Here is a 13,599-nt window from a genome sequence, read left to right on the forward strand (position 1 = left end):
GACGTATGTAGAACAGCAAGTCTGTAAAGCTGTCACTCATACAAAACATGCTCAGTTAGAGAAGAACCTCCGCCTACATAGCAGCCTGCTGCAGAGGAGTGAAAGAGTATGCCGGACTTATTCAGTTAAGTATAAGCACTCTAGTTATCATCTCACATTCAGTGCTTCTCATATGTACTAATACCAAACAGCGGCTTTATTTGCTGTAATCTGCACATGTACCTTAGGATCTCTGTGGTCATGATGAGACACGCTGCCCCGGTATAAAGTTGGACGTCTCCTGTAATTAGTCCGACATCTCCAAATGTGATTTTAAAATCTCGAAACTTCTGATTGGACAAAGCCTTGATAGGGGAAGTGTATATAGTCCTGGGGAAGAAGATGTATGGACACAGTACAGTTACTAAGTACGGATGATTTACTATCAGAAAGACAGAATGCTGCATAGTCTAGCTCTCAGAGAGAAAGTCACTAATACGGACACAGCATGTACATACGGGATTTAGTCCAAATTTACACATTCAAAACTTAGACAATAAGAATGTCATAAAGTCGACATTTAAAATGTGGAAAGTCAAAATGTCAACAATGAATAAATATATGTCGATAGTCAAAATGTTGATAAAAGGGGGAGGGGGGCTTGGACTGCGTACCCTAATTTAAAAAAAAATAAGAGGTGCTACCATGCTGAGACTTGTAGTACAATGCAGGGAAGAAAGAATGGAGGTGCACACTCTAAGTACGAAGAGCACTTAGAATGTGCACCTGCATAACAGTCAAAATGTCATCAGTTAAAATGCTGGCAGTCATAAGGTCGGCAACCAAAATGTCGACGGGTTCAAAATGTTGACCGTCATGGTAAAATAACACAGCTGCTGCTAAAAGCCGGCCGAGGAAATAGTGGCAAGTGTAAAAAAAATACAAAGGGTGAGGCGCTGCCTGAAACCAATCCCTGTGTAGGATATATAGATGACGAAAAGACCAATTGTAATAGAAATCAGTAACCATATATACTAAAATTGTTATAAAATATGAAGGTGCTGTGGTATGTACTGGGTAGTCCCCAGGAGAATAATATATAAAAAAAAAAACTAAAAATAACTTTTAGACAAAACGGCGCAAGACTCTATTATTACACTTTTTGTCCTGAGCAACATAGATGAATAAATACTGTGTGAGCAACCTTTGAGGCATATAAAACAAATGTAATAAGCACAATATGCTGTCTAAAATATATCTAGCAAGCACATATAATTCAATCATGCAAATGACATATGGCCTATATGGAAGGCGTATATGTGGTATAACTATACTTGGATCCCTCGCTTCATAACTATACAGTGATTGCTGCAACATGGACTGGTCCTATCCTCCGATGCATGTGCAAATCACTGGGAGAGTGGTCCTTTGACTTTTGCTGCTCTATAGCGCCGGGCCAAAGGCAGACGCAGTTCTCCGGAGACTGCGTATATATATGGCTGAAGGGTGTGCGGTGTAGACCCTACTGGACCCAGCACCCATTATAGACTCGCCATTGGGCTTATAGCAGGGGGACACACAGTGTGGAGTCCTCTTGTCATAACGTAAACCAGCCCCAAACTGGTCAGTTCAGGGTCTGAAGCCCTTAGAAAGTCGGGACCACCCATAAACAGGGTCCCCCCCTCCTGAGGGACAAACAACTCTTCTCTGAATGCCTGGGTGGCGGGTGCGGGGGTAATGGTTAATAAATAGTTAAATAATAATGTTCTTTACAGGCGGACTACAAGTCCTAGCAAGCCTGCACCGACTATTTATCAACCATTACCCCCGTACCCACCGCCCAGGGGTTGTCCCGACTTTCCAAGGGGTTCCAGCCCTAGCGGACCAGTTTGAAGCTGTTTTACGTTATGGCTAGGGGTCCCCATGCTGTGTGTCTCCCTGCTATAACGTAAGCCCCCCAAGCTGGAGCAGCCTGGAGCTTGTTATTGGAGAATAGTGGGAACACAACACTGTTTTTTTACCCCTATTTTCCAATACCAGACCAGACTCAGAGGTCCAGTGCTGGTTATCTTTGTGGGGGTGGGGGTGGGGGGGTGGGTTTGGGGCATGCATATTTTTTTTCTTAAATGTAACTATTTTGCTTCTTTTAGGAAGGCGGCTCTCACAGGCGTCTGAGCCGCTGGCTTTTAGCAGCAGCTGTGTTATTTCATTATGAATGTCGACATTTTTATCCTGTTAACATTTTGGTGTCGACCTTATAATTAGTCTATATTTTGTCAACATTTTGACCCTGTTGACATTTTAAAATTGTCTATATTAACTGTCTAAATGATGTACCTGTCAGCATTTTTTCTGTTTACATATAGTCCATGTCATCCATTTCGGGATTGTACCTGCTGACATTATGGTGTCTAAGTTTTCAGAGTCTAAATTGTGACTAAGTAATATACCCAACCCTGAGTATACAGGGTTGGGTATATTACTTAGTGCTATGTGCTGCACTCCTCACACATGCAGGAGTGCAGCACATAGCTTCACACAGTGCATTATACACATACTGTAGCTGCCACCAGCAATGCACCCACCTGGTCATATGCTTGAGAGATAACGCTATAGCGTACTCAGCCACCACAGTCTTCCCTGCAGATGTGTGAGCAGCAATAAAGACAGAGGAACCGGCCTCTAGGCACTGAATAGCCTTCTTCTGAAAGGGGTCCAGTTCAAATGGATGCTGCAAACCAAACACAGTCAATATGTAACACTACAAGGGCTCGTATACAAAATATACCTGGAACAGAACCCCAACAGGCTCGATTTGAAAAGGGCGTGACCTCACATTCATAGGTGTGGTGTAGGCGTGTCAGAACATGGATGGGGTGTGGCCTCACAGACATAGGTGTGGCCTAATTTGCTCCAAAGGCAAAAGTTGGGAGGCATACCAAAGGCTAGGCGCCCATCTTGAATTTCCAAAGTGCCCCTTACATTACAAATGGGAATGCTCCTAAGTATGTAAATGTAGCCACAAAATGTACTAACTGGACCACCCTTGCTCTGTGCATGTAGCATCCCTTTGTGAGAATACCCGTACCCTTTATTGTTATACTGCTACTTCTCTTGCTGTCATTTATATTTTGCTATAACAGTTCTGGTTTTCTCAAGTTTTTTTTCAGGAAGTGATTTAAAGATCTCAAGTGGAGATAACCAGGAATTTCTTGGAAACAGGCACACATGGAAAACGTATGTACCCGGTAAACATATGATTGCATACACAACCCACCTTAAAGGCCAGCTCTGGAATACGCTTATAGAAGTCATCCACAGGGGAGTTACTGTCCAGAGGGACGGCCCATTGCTCCTGGGAGGTTTCCGGTGGGGGTGAGGCTGCAGGAACAAGTGCAGGAGTAGCCGACGTCTGAGGGAGACAAATGAGAGAGGGACAGTTTGCGTCAGTCAGCAGGACCACGCATTCTGGAATAAAAGAGTGACGGAATATGACAAACTTTGTATACAGGTCGGACAAGTGCTGTGACAAGCGCTGCAGAGGCCGAGTGTCTGCGGCAGAGGTGTGCAACCAAATAAGATTCCAGATTATGTTCTTAGGGCAGATTGTCAAATAATCCATGCAATCTATTGGGAGTCACACCTTTTTAGCCCCCAACTCACTTGGTCAAGACCTGCCCTATACAATCATTGAATAAAAGTTGGCCTAGCCCTCTGATAGGATGAGTTCTGCGATTAGCTGTAAGTTGCTATAGTCCTTGGTAAAGTTCCAAAGTGCTGATTGACTACAGGTTATGCTACTGGCATTTAAATGTCTGCTGTGCCCATGCATGGTACTTGGCATGGGCAAAAGGGTAATGTCACACAGATTCGTTATTTAATATATGACATTGGAAATCATCCAATATACAGCAGCAGTATAAGATTACAGATGTGTCCTCATACATCTAGCCTCAGTAGTGCCGAGCATTTTTTTTTTTTTAGACTTTTTACCTTAAAATGCGTCTTATTCACACAGTGATGCGAAATGTTAGCACAAGCAGCTTCTGCTGATTAAAATGATATACAGCATGCATGTGTTCTGTGTGCGTCTGCGGGTGTATCTGCATGCGAAACGCTACGTTACAGTGTTGCAGTCACTGACACTGTAACGTAGCATTCACATGCAGATACACCCGCACTCGCTCAGAAAACATAGGCATCCTGCATGTCATTTTAATCAGCAGAAGCTGCTTGTGCTATTTAGTCACATCGCTGTGTGAATAAGACTCATTTGAAGGTAGCAAGTTGCAAAAAAAAGATGCTTGCGCTACCGAGTCATGGCAGGGCATGGTGCGATTAGAAGGGCTGTTTAACGCGCAAGGAGTCTAGATGTATGATGACACATCTTTAATCTTATACTGCTGCTGTATAGCCAGGGCCGGTTCTATGGCGCCACATAGTGAAGGGCACCGCGGCCAAGCAGATTTATTAGAGGCTTACCGCAGTGCAGACTATGTCTCTGTGACATAGCTGCACCGCGCATGTAGCACTGAGCGGACGGAGTTCGGCCAGCGCTACACAGTGCCGGCAGCTGTGTGTTTGTTTCAGTTTGTTTGAGCCATCTTCCGGCACCCGCAGTGGGTAATGGGAGAGACTTCATGATGTCATGAACTCTCTCCCATAATGCAAAGCGGCCCTGGAGAACGGACGGAGTAGCTGATAGCGGCGGCGGGAGCAGGAGCGGGGGTTCAGGGAAGTGTGTTTTTTTTTTATTACGTCTCTACTGGGGGGGGGGGCTACAAGGGGGGATTACTACTGGGGGCACTAGAAGGGGGGATTACTACTGGGGGCACTAGAAGGGGGATTACTACTGGGGGCACTAGAAGGGGGCTACTACTGGGGGCACTTGAAGGGGGGGATTACTACTGGGGGCACGTGAAGGGGGGATTACTACTGGGGGCACTTAAAGGGGGGGGGATTACTACTGGAGGCACTTGAAGGGATGATTACTACTGGGGGCACTACAAGGGGGGACTACTACTGGGGGCACCACATGGGAGGGGGGAACTCCACTGGAGGCACAACAATGGGGGGGGACTACTAGGGGCACTACAAGAGGGGGGATTACTACTAGGGGCACTACAAGCTGGGGACCACTACTGGGGGCACTGCATAGGGGGACTACTACTGGGGGCACTATATAAGCTTACAACTGGGGGCACAAGGGGCACTGCACAGGGGGGACCACTACCGCGGGCACTGCATAGGGGGGCACCAAAAAATATACTCGCTTACCCAAAAATTTGGGCTAGGGCCGGCCCTGTGTATAGCGGATGATTTCTGTGTGAATAAGACGCATTTGAATGTAAAAAGTCAAACCCACTTTCTGCCAATGGTCCTTTCCCTGTTTAACTGACCTCCACACCCAGTTCTTCCAGGCTGTTTGTCCGAGGGAGAACCTCTGGCACTGCCCTTTTATCCTTGGTTTTTGATTTCTCTTCATCCTCGTCCTCACCCGAGTCTCCCAATGTGAAATCTTCCAGAGTCCCCAGCATACTGGCAAGAGGCAGAAACCCGGGGGTCTGTAAGGCATCTGTCAGGAAGAAAGGCATCGATGGCAATTATTACACAGTCCATGTATGTAAATATCGGTCTCAGGTTTCTAGTGGATTCTGTCACCCTCTACTTTACAACTCTGGCAAAAGCAAAACATATTAAAACATTTCTTTCCGTGTTATCTCTGCATGTAAATGATAAGACTTTATCTCCGAATATAGGACCTCATTCAGAGTCTCTCGCTAGCGCTGTGCGCTCGCAAGCGGCCCAATGGTTTGCGTACGCACATGCGCACAGTTCGTTCTGCGCGTGCGCAAACTACTCTGTGCGATCGCAGACCGCTCGCTCGCCCAGCAAAGACAGCCCAGTGTAATCAGTGACAGGAGAGGCCGTTTGTGGGTGGTAACAGGGGCAGGACACTAATAACAGGGGAGTGGAGGTGCGAACGCAGGCGTCCCTGAGTGTTTCAATGCCGTTTTAGAGGCGTGTATAATTAACACGCAGCGTCATAGTACACGTCACATGCCTGTTTTTTACACTGAAGTCCTCGCAGTGCTTGGGTAGGGTAAGGCAACCACAAGCACTGCGATCACTTCCGATGGTCCTCGATGTACCAGTGTTTTAATACACTTCCTGGAGATGACGTGTGCTGGTGGGCGGCTCTGCCTGTGCGAATGGGCGTATGCTGGCCCCTCACTAAGACATGGTGGGCGTGCTTATGCCTTGGCGAGCGATCGCTTCCCGTGGCGTCACTTTGACAAATTTGCATACGCTGGGGGCGAGCGATCGCATCTAGCGAGAGACTCTGAATGAGGTCCATAGTGTTTTGAATGAGACTTTTCCTAGAACCTGTAGAATTACTCACAAAACGCTACGCATGGCGGTTACCTGGCTGCTTGAAATTTATTCCGTTTTTCCAACCGGGAGGAACAGTTAAAAGATCTATTTTGGTAAAGAGAAAAACGATTAGCATGACTGCCTAAGGTCACCATTATTATCATCATCATCATCATTTCTATAGTGCCAGCAATCACGCAGTGCTGCCATTGGAGCTTACAATCTGAAATCCCTGCCATGCACTCACTAGGGCACATATTAGATGGCAGCCAATTACCCTACCAGAATAGTTTTTGGAGTGTGGGAGAAAACCGAAAATCCCCAGAGAAAACCCACAGAAGCGTAGGGAGAACATACAAACTCCACACTCATAGGGCTCTGGATAGGAATTGAATTGTGAGTCAGCAATGCTGACCACGGTGCGACATTGCTGTCCATTAGAACTCATATCCGCTGACATTTAACAGCTGTTTCTAATACCAGAAAAGGGCATTTAATATAGGTCTGATGCTAGAAACAGTCTTTTCTAGTGCCGCCATACCCACATTTTTATTACCATTGTGTTGCAGTCCATTTGAATTCTGGTTTTCAAAAAGGGTAAAAGCATTGGGAAATCTATAGTGAGCTACAAACACTAATACCAAACATTGGCGTTATAGACCTCAGTGGACAAAAGGGACACACGAATGCACAGGAATTGCATTTCCTCATTCTGCGATAAGGTATTGCTCAGATAACTTTCCAAATTTGAAAAGGTGTTAGATTATAGATCATAAAAGGATCATAGAGAAATTAAAATAACATCCTCTTCTGTCCATCCTGTCGTTCGGTTACTAAGGGGCAAATTTACGAAGATTCGAGTTTGGTCTCGGGTGAGTTTAGGCATTTTTTTTCATCTCGCAAATTAAAGACAAACTCGGGTAAGTTTGGGAGAGATTTATCTCTTCTCCCTCGTAAAACTTGGGTGAGAAAGCAAACTCGAAACAACTCACCATCGGGCAAACTCAGAAGTACTTTTCATGGAAAAGATGCAACTTGGAAATTTACCAAGAATCAAGATTACAATCTTGCATGAGATTGTAGCAAACTCGCTGATACATTGAAGTTTCCAACACTCCACCTCCTGTGCTGCAAGTTTTGTAGAAACGTACATGTGTATGTTTCTGCATGTATATCCATTTCTTTTTATTTTAAGTTAATGACTTAGGGACGTCCCCCCAAAAGCATAACCAGCCCTGGACTGCTCAGCCAGTCCTGGTTCCTAAATTTACAGGGAACAAAACGAGTAGGGTTCCCCCGTAATTTAGGAACCAGCACCTGGCTGCAGGGCCAGTGCTAGTTTTATATATAGGGGGGGAAAAAATGCATAGGGGTCCTCCTATATTTAAAACCAGAACCGGACCCAAACCGACCGGGGTATAATGCCACAGCCAGGAGACCCTATTACCGGTTCTCCAGGGCCAAAGCATTAACACCCCAAGCCGGTCAGCCGAAGCCGGGGATCTTAGGGGAGGTGGGTCCCCCCTCTCCCGAAACCCCAGGCTTAGGCAGAAGCCTGGGACTCTTCCCCGCATCCCTGGAGTGGGAGGAACGGGGGTAATAATGGGGAAAATTGTTCAAAACTATTGTAATTTACAGTAGAACTAAAGGTGCCAGCAAGCCTGCCCTTTGGCACTTGTGGAACTACAAGTGCCAGCAGGCGGCCGGCACCTGTACCCCCACTGTAAAATAAATAGTTAAAAAAAACACAGTACATACATACACAATGTCTAAAGTACAACTTTATTACATTCACCTACCTCACTCACACATACTTACCTGCTGCCAGATGTTCATGTCCCCTTCTCCCGTAGAATCCATGGGCGTACCTGTAAAAAAGATCCCATACTCACCGCTGCTCTCCGTAGCATCCCCGGACTTGGCAAAATAAACCGAGTGTCCCGATCCAAGGCGGACAGGTGCAAGTATATGTTGTGACATATACTTGCACCTTGCAAAATGACAGATGATCACTATCATCTGTATTTTACACAGGCCACTAGCCAATCAGCGGCAGCACATTGGCTGGTTACACGTGGGGGTCTTGGTGCTTGGGCTGACCAGCTTGGGGTGTTAATGCTTTGGCCCTGGAGACCAGGTGATAGGGTCTCCTGGCTGTGGCATTACACCCCGGTCGGTTTGGGTCTGGTGCTAGTTTAAAACATAGGGGGACCTCTAAGTTTCCCCCCCCCCCTATATTTAAAACCAGCAATGGCCCTGCAGCAAGGTGCTGGTTCCTAAACTACGGGGGAACCCTACTCGTTTTGTTCCCCGTAATTTTAGGAACCAGGACTGGCTGTGCAGTCCGGGGCTGGTTATGTTTTTGGGGGGGACCCTACATTGTCTAAAAAAAACAAAAAAAAAAAAACATTTAACCCGTTTTTTACAGGTACAACACACAAGCAGCATTCACATATCTCACTGATATGTGCAGGCTGCTTGCTCAGGGGGGGTTAGGCAGAGAGAAGACACTGCAATCTCGGGTGAGTAATCTCCTTCAAAACCTGCAACTCGGGTGAGAAATCTCATTCTGCTTCACCATCAGCCATCTCACTCTCAGCTAAACTCCCTTCTTAGTAAATTTGAGAGTTTAAAAAACGGGAAAATCACCCGTGTTTCGGCGATGCAAAGTGAGTTTAAATAAACACAAACTCGTATGTTAATAAATTTACCCCCAAGACTGCAAGAAAATGGGGACTCAGGTTTGGTATTCTGAATCATAACAATTCAACCAAATCAAAGAGCCAAATAAACCAAATTCCAACCCAAACCTTCAATATGTGTTATGAGGTTCCGCGGGTTGGGTATTCCGCGTTGCAGAAATATCTAATATGCCAAAATTAAATAGCGCTTTGAATTTAGTAATTTAAAACTAGAATTAAATACATCCTTCCTTTTTGTGAAATACACATTTTCACCTAAAACATCATCTGTCTTTGTGAATGTATAGGCTGCTTTCTCATTAGAATGACTTACGCCAACATTCCTAGCAAATAGACAGGCTGCATTCACCTCATCATTGGCTCCGCCTACAAAATGGCTGCTTCAGCCGTGTGCAAATTATAAACACATTTTTTAAATAGGTTTATATAGGTCCGGTATGGCACCTGTGACAAAGTCCAGGGCTTCATCTTCATCATTAATGGCTTTTATCTGTTCAAGTGTGGGTTCATCCATTCCACCTGTGGACGAATAAGAGAAGTTGGCACAAAGGTGAGGACTGTGTTACATTAGATAAAAGCGTGCTTTGTATAGGCTGTATACATAGCTTACCAGGCCAAAAAGGGAAGTTAGAGGTACTACCCCGGACAGACTGTGACGGAGGACCTGGAGGGCGCCGGAGGGAGAGTGAATTCTGAGCAGAGAGACTAGCGTGGTTTACAGAGACCTGAGAAAAAGAAATGGTTGTAGGATATAATGAAGAATAATGATTATCTGCTGTACAGTGTGACTTGTTATCTCCAACCAGATAGGACTCCCAGCAAATCACCTCCGCACAGAACTATATTAGCTTCTCAACTTTTTGGTAACAACCTTAAACACCTAACAAGGTGATTTTGATGCTAAAGATAGAATCGTAGAGCAGAAAACCAGGTCATAATGAAGCAAGGCTTTGGGAAATTAGGGGTCTATGTACTAAGCTCTGGAAAGAGATAAAGTGGACGGATATTAAGTACCAACCGATCAGCTCCTGTCATTTTTCAAACACACTGCATGTAAAGTGACAGTTAGGAGCTGCTTGGCTGGTACTTTATCTCTGTCTAATTTCTCTCTCACCAAGGATTAGTACAGAGACCCCATGTATGATCTATGAAGGCAGGTTCTTTACTCACAGTGCTGAGCTGCCTATGGTCAACTCTCTTATTATTCTGAAGCGTTATCCGAGAAAACAGGCAATTCGCCACTTTATGGTTATCTGACCATGGTGGGCAGCGTCTCCTGAGTGTGTCGGACATATTTGTTTGATCTTGGATGACCCAGAGCAGCAGCTTCCAGTCTCATTTCATTTAAAACAATTAAGGTTATTTCTGCAGAGCGACTGAGGCCATTGTTTCTGCAGAACATGAAGTGAATAAATAAACAAAATATTGTTAAATATGGCAGAAACTTTAAAGGGTGAACTTTGTGCTTCCAATAACTCACTCTCCCCAATTTACCAGTTGCTGGCCGTTCATGTGCCACAATGTCTCCAGATGAGCGGAAGGAGAAGAGGAGTTTAAGTACAAGCCAACACGTACAGGAAAACCATAGTCCAGGTGGGACTTTAGAGAAGAGCCATTGAGTACCCATTATGCTAGTCAAGCATGACAAACGTGTACCTCGCCAATGCCACGCAGTTCTCCAGTGGCCGAGTTCCGCTCCATGTTGAGCTCAGTCTGCGGGGCACTGATATCCATGTGATACAGAGAGGCCACATCCTTGACCCGAGGCCAGGAACTGAGTAACAAACACAGGAGTTGAGTTAGTCTGCCTTGTGTCACAGGTAAATGTGCCAGACTAGCACCTCTAGTGGTGGAACAGCATAGAACAGCTAGTTTTCCAAGCTCTCCCTTACCGCTGACTTCTATCAAAGTCATGGATAGAAAGCCATTCTGGATCAGCAAGATACTTCTGGATCACTTCCACGGACAGATCTACGTCATATGGTGGTAAGCCATTAGGAAGCTAGAGCAGCAAGATGGGAGACAAGAACTGATCAGCTTAGTTTTAGTAAAGGATGAAAAAAAAAGAGAGAGAACATTAAATCTGTAATGAACATACTGTGGTTAATGGTAAAGTAGATCCATTAGTGTTGGGAGGATTAGTGAGGAGTTCTAATCTCCCAGCGATGCCCACTTCCAGGATAGAGAACGGGAGATCCAATGGATCCACAGCGGAGAGATCTGTTGATATTTATTATTGTTTCATTAAAAAAAAACACAAAAAAACCTTATAAGCCATGAAATTAATTATATTCACAAATATAAATAACAGCTCGAAATAAAAGTGCTCCTGCCATACTTTTACCCTGTAATAAATAATAATTCTATCTGAAATAAGCAGCCTGTAGCTCTAACGACAGGACTACAGGTCCTAAAAGTCTATGACGGTCAGAAACCTAAGTGAACTACTCTAGACATTGCTCAATATTCATTTTTATAGCAAAGAGATAATTTTCATTAGTAAAAGGATCATAACTTGTAAGAACAAAATCAAAGTCCAAATATAGGGATGTAAACTATCAGCTATCAACTTCTATAAATCACCAATTTTCGATGACTTAAAACGGCAAAATCCGATGTGTTGTCATGTCGGCATGGGTCATGTATATAAGCATACTACTAGTCTTCCACAATACACGTGTAGGACATAAATCCAGGTTCAATTGGTCAAGCCAAAAACAATTACCTAATGAATAGTATAATCTAGTTATCACACACCATCATCTTGCCATGATCTTCACAGAAAGAGATGAGGCACTGAATGGTTGTCCACTTGTCCTCCTTAGGTTTGATACATCTACCCCATGAAATACGGGACTGTTCCTTATTGCCCGCTGTAGTTTGTACTTGGCAGTTTACAGTTTATATAGAGCATGCAGTATAGGGACACACATGAGCGCTATATATTAGAGATGGGCCTAAACCTGTTCTATACAATTTATAGATTACCTAATTTATTCATTGCAGAGGCTCTGATCTCACAGGATACCGAGAAGAGGCTTCATTAGAGGCTGTTATAACGTAAAACAAAAACAGAACACAAGTTGTATTTATAAATCGCATGCGTGCAGGAAAACCTGAATGTGTCTACGGTGAACAGTCTTATAATGAAGCTTGGAATCATAAACGCTGCACTAATGTTATTGTGTCATTTCAAGAGCTATAACACCTGATTAACTGCGGGAATCAGGGTGCCAGACCGGGACCGGACACTACAGGAGCACTCACAAACTAATACCTCCCTATGGGGTCTATTTACTAAGCCTTAGATGGAGATAAAGTGGACGGCGATAAAGTACCAGCCAAACATTTTTTGGAACACAGCCTGTGATATGACAGTTAGGAGCTGATTGGTTGGTACTTTATCTCCATTCACGGCTTAGTAAATAGTCCTCTGTCTCACAGTAGAACGTGCTGCTCCCTGCTCACGGTCGGTGAACAGACAGCTCTGCAGTATATGACAATGCTGTTTTAGCGGCAGGGGCCCTACAAATTATTTGTCCTGGGGCACCTACAAATCATAATCCAGCCCTTGCAGAAGGGGAAGATTAATTGTAAAGCTTATTACTGTAACCTCCATTATACCAGTGATTCAGGATTTACAACTTCTTGATCACCAATTATATGCACCCCAAAAATATATTTAAAATAAAAAATACAATACATAATCAGGTAATGATTGTTTCTGCAATATGTAACATTCTCTACTGCTGATAAATATGTGGGCTTCAATGACTATGAGGGCTACTTTGTCAGCTCAGTCAATCAAAGCACATATCATGCAGTCAGTCTGAATAAGCTCACACATTAGATCTTTTAATACATACTTACCTTTCAGTAAGAAAGCAGTACTAAGCACTTTGCCGGTGTATCAGATATGGGGGAATCAAATATGGCCGACAGACAGGGTCCGTGACGTCAGTGTGTGGCGGAAGTGCTGCGGACTCGTCCACTGTTTTTTTTCTAGATGAGCCAAATCGTTGAATCGCCACAAACTTTGGTCTTCAACAAAATGGCCACCGACCCAGACAACACGCTTGGTCCAAGGAGGGCAGAGCCAGGGTCACATGATCGTGCCTGTATATATAGTTGCAATTCTATTGGTGAGGATGCACTCATGCGCTGTTGGCATGTCCTGTTCCTTTCTTATCTCTTCTCTTACGGCATGTATATAACGCCTGTCAGTCTGAGCCATCTCAAAGTAATGATATTCTGTAGGTAGTTGCTTCAGCCTATGTAATAATATATATATATATATATATATTAGAATGGAAATAAGTTGCAAAGCAGGCACAGAGTATTATCACACTGTGAAATGGCTCAGGTATGTTTCAGGGATAATAGCAACGAAAATAGATCTTTCCTGGTAACACCAATACTGTAAAGATTTGTCCTCATTCACCTAGCCTTTTAGCACCATATGGCAAGATAAGCTTGGTGCAGTGGTGTATCTATGGGTTGGGTACCCAATGCCGGCATCCCAACAACGTTAGGATACCGACAA

At 44.4% G+C, this 13,599-nt stretch overlaps 1 protein-coding gene across 1 annotated transcript in view; it reads right to left on the reverse strand.

The window, feature by feature from the left end:
• Nucleotides 1-13,033, reverse strand: part of SKIC2 (SKI2 subunit of superkiller complex) — a 45,464-nt gene extending 32,431 nt beyond the window's left edge. The window contains exons 1-12 of the mRNA XM_088446701.1: nt 12,927-13,033; nt 12,045-12,106; nt 11,155-11,276; nt 10,949-11,058; nt 10,713-10,830; nt 9,667-9,781; nt 9,501-9,575; nt 6,406-6,459; nt 5,379-5,554; nt 3,257-3,391; nt 2,565-2,710; nt 223-369 (exon numbers count right to left, since the gene is read on the reverse strand). Of these exons, the coding sequence (XP_088302827.1) occupies nt 223-369; nt 2,565-2,710; nt 3,257-3,391; nt 5,379-5,554; nt 6,406-6,459; nt 9,501-9,575; nt 9,667-9,781; nt 10,713-10,830; nt 10,949-11,058; nt 11,155-11,276; nt 12,045-12,057 (1,211 nt within the window). The 5' untranslated portion in view covers nt 12,058-12,106; nt 12,927-13,033. The remainder of the gene's footprint in view (nt 1-222; nt 370-2,564; nt 2,711-3,256; nt 3,392-5,378; nt 5,555-6,405; nt 6,460-9,500; nt 9,576-9,666; nt 9,782-10,712; nt 10,831-10,948; nt 11,059-11,154; nt 11,277-12,044; nt 12,107-12,926) is intronic.
• Nucleotides 13,034-13,599: the final 566 nt, after the last annotated feature.

This window comes from Taudactylus pleione, unplaced genomic scaffold (assembly GCF_031769625.1).
Source record: "Taudactylus pleione unplaced genomic scaffold, aTauple2 ptg000400l, whole genome shotgun sequence".
In the NCBI taxonomy this organism is placed as follows: domain Eukaryota; kingdom Metazoa; phylum Chordata; class Amphibia; order Anura; family Myobatrachidae; genus Taudactylus; species Taudactylus pleione.